General features: G+C 38.4%; 1 protein-coding gene across 1 annotated transcript; it reads right to left on the reverse strand.

Moving 5' to 3' along the window:
* Positions 1-965: 965 nt before the first annotated feature.
* LOC125592562 lies at positions 966-2,410 on the reverse strand. The gene is made up of 4 exons (XM_048767802.1): positions 2,407-2,410; positions 2,272-2,275; positions 1,401-2,166; positions 966-1,325 (listed from the first exon to the last, which is right to left on the reverse strand). The coding sequence occupies exons 1-4, from the start codon at positions 2,408-2,410 to the stop codon at positions 966-968; spliced, it is 1,134 nt and encodes a 377-aa protein (XP_048623759.1).
* Between the last annotated feature and the right edge of the window lie 209 nt (positions 2,411-2,619).

A 2,619-nucleotide genomic window follows, 5' to 3' on the forward strand; every position in this document is an offset into this window, starting at 1 on the left:
TAAAAAATAGCAGATCCGGCGGTCTTCTTCTTAGTCTTTCTTGTACTACCTGTAGTTTCTACATTATGCTAATTTCGCTTTTAACTATTGTCGGTAGAATGTTTGCTCTACGTTATCTTCTATATCTTTCCACTGGTAGAATCCCGTTTCTGCCAAATTTGTTTCAAAATTCCGAAAATTAAGGCCAAAAACGGTTAGTAGATATTTGAAAGATCTTGAAAGTATTTTCTTTACTTTTTTAATTTTTTTTACCAAATATTGACTGCAAATTGTTTTTGGAAGTCTTCTTCCTCAACGATCTCTTCTATGTTTCTACTCCTTTGTGTTTTGTCAATCTAGTTTACTAAGATACATATCTATTCTTCTTGTGGTTTGTGGAACTCATCAGTTAGAAAGTGATGGAGTTTTCTTGCTGATAAAGCAAAAGGAGGTAGGTTACTAAATTTGGATGGAAGTTCAACCATTGAGAAGCTAAAGTTGATGGTTTCTGATGACTTTGGAATCGATCTAACCCTGGTCAATCTCGAGTTAAGCTACTTACCTTCTGAGTTGATTAATACTCTTGAGTCTCCTCCGGTTATCATCAGCAACGACCGGCAAGTTAAAAATTTCTAACCTATGTGAGGACCAAACCTTCCACGCGCTTGTGTGTGTGTCTTCAGTCAAAGGATGAGAATCTCAATAGGGAGGCACGTGTAAACTTGAATAACCAAGCATCTGGTGCGACCATAATGGAGGGACATACGAATGAAAATTCAGATGTGAATTCTGGTGAAACCAATTTCGACGAACAAGACATTGAGCGGGATGAAAGTGATGATGAAAAGATGTGTGACATAAAGGGAAGCAAGGGACATAATGTACGATTTGCTTTGTTGGATATTGTGAAGAAGGGTCAACATTTTTAGCAGTAAAATGTTACTAAAGGCGACATTCGAAATCTGTGCAATGAAACATAACTTTGACTATAAAGTCGTCAGATCGGGATCCTTTGCCTTCCTCGTGACCCTTCTTTTAGCTACAGGCTCAACTTGTTCTTCTTTTTCAGATACTTCTAGTTCACCTTCCACGGCAACCTCATCTTTCCCATCTATATGATCTTGACTAGCTTCCATAGCAACATCAACCTTCTCATGTAGCTGATCTTGAGTCCGCATATCTTCCTCAACTTGCCAAACAAATTTGCTCCAATCAAATTTTGCATTGATCAAGGAAATAATTTTGTCAACTCGTTCATCTTTCTTCTCATCATCCCTTTTGAATCTCACACTAGCAACGACATCATTGTTTCCGGTATCAGATATGAATGGAAACACAACCGCTTTCTGTAAATACAAAAACAAAGAACATCAGTATTTATAAGTTATGAACAAGTAAATAAATTTGATGTTTATGTTCACCTTTCCAAGTGCAGTCTTTAGAGCAGTGATATCATGATAAGAAACCTTTCCATTTCCATACCAGTTCTGACATCTCACACTGGTTATGCCTTCCTTGTACTTTTGACCCAGCAAAGTCCCAATGTCTGGAATCGCCTCCATAAGCCAAATCTGTAGGGCATAGGAGAATCCATCTAATACATAACTGTTCTTCTTTAACTTGAACCTTGCTTTCTTTATGGAATCTAGAAGCAGATCGTAAGCGTAAAGACCCCACGGATACTTCCTCAGTTTATCAAAATCCATCACTAATCTTATGTATGCATGAGGGATATTGATCTTCTCATCCTTAGCCATCAGAAAACAAATAACACAAAGGTAGACTAGTCTGACCCTGTCCACACGCGACCAGTCCTTGCACTCCGTAAGATGCTTCAGCCTGATTGTCTTCATGTCTACTTCTCCATTTTGCTTCAGCAAAGTGCCCCAAAACCCCTTATCATTTCTCCAAGCTTCAAAATCAGTGTCTTTGTCTGCTTCACGTCTGAGACCTGTCACAGCGTAGAACTCTTGCATAGAAAACCGAAGAGACTTCCTAGCAAAGCTAAACCATAACTTGTGACGCTTTGAAATGTCTAGCATTTTGCAGATGAAGCTGTGAATAACCTTCCCTGAGTATCCGAGTTCATGCTCATTAATAGCCAAAATCGGACCAAATATAGGCTCTCTCAAAACTTCATTGTACTCATCCTCAAGTTTCTTCTTCAGTAGCCCCAGAACTGTCAACCTACAAGTGTTGTTAATCTTATCAACATGATGCTCAGCCCTGCTTCAGCTATGCGTTTTGGAAGCTCAATTTCCATTCCTGTTAACCACAAAAGCACACAGTTACATGTCTATTCACAAAAACACACGGTTACATTTCTCCACATCATGCGCAAAACATAATCACACAAAGGTGCAATAAGGTTAGATCATTGAAGAACTTAAATCAGTGTCTTATATCGAATATATGTTCTAATCAAACCCATTTTCTATTTCTAAAGCATGTACATAAACAAATCAAAAAAAAAAAAAATTGGGGATCTCAAAACCCTAACCTTCAATTACGAAAGTATGAATGGTGTTTGAGGAAGAATAAAAGGAGTAGAGCTATTGGTCACAAACGCGAATGATTATCTTGTTCCGGCGCTGTTTTTCGTCGCGTTTTTCGTCGGCGGAGAGAACAAGGCCAGTGCTT

Source organism: Brassica napus, chromosome C9, assembly GCF_020379485.1.
Source record: "Brassica napus cultivar Da-Ae chromosome C9, Da-Ae, whole genome shotgun sequence".
NCBI lineage: Eukaryota > Viridiplantae > Streptophyta > Magnoliopsida > Brassicales > Brassicaceae > Brassica > Brassica napus.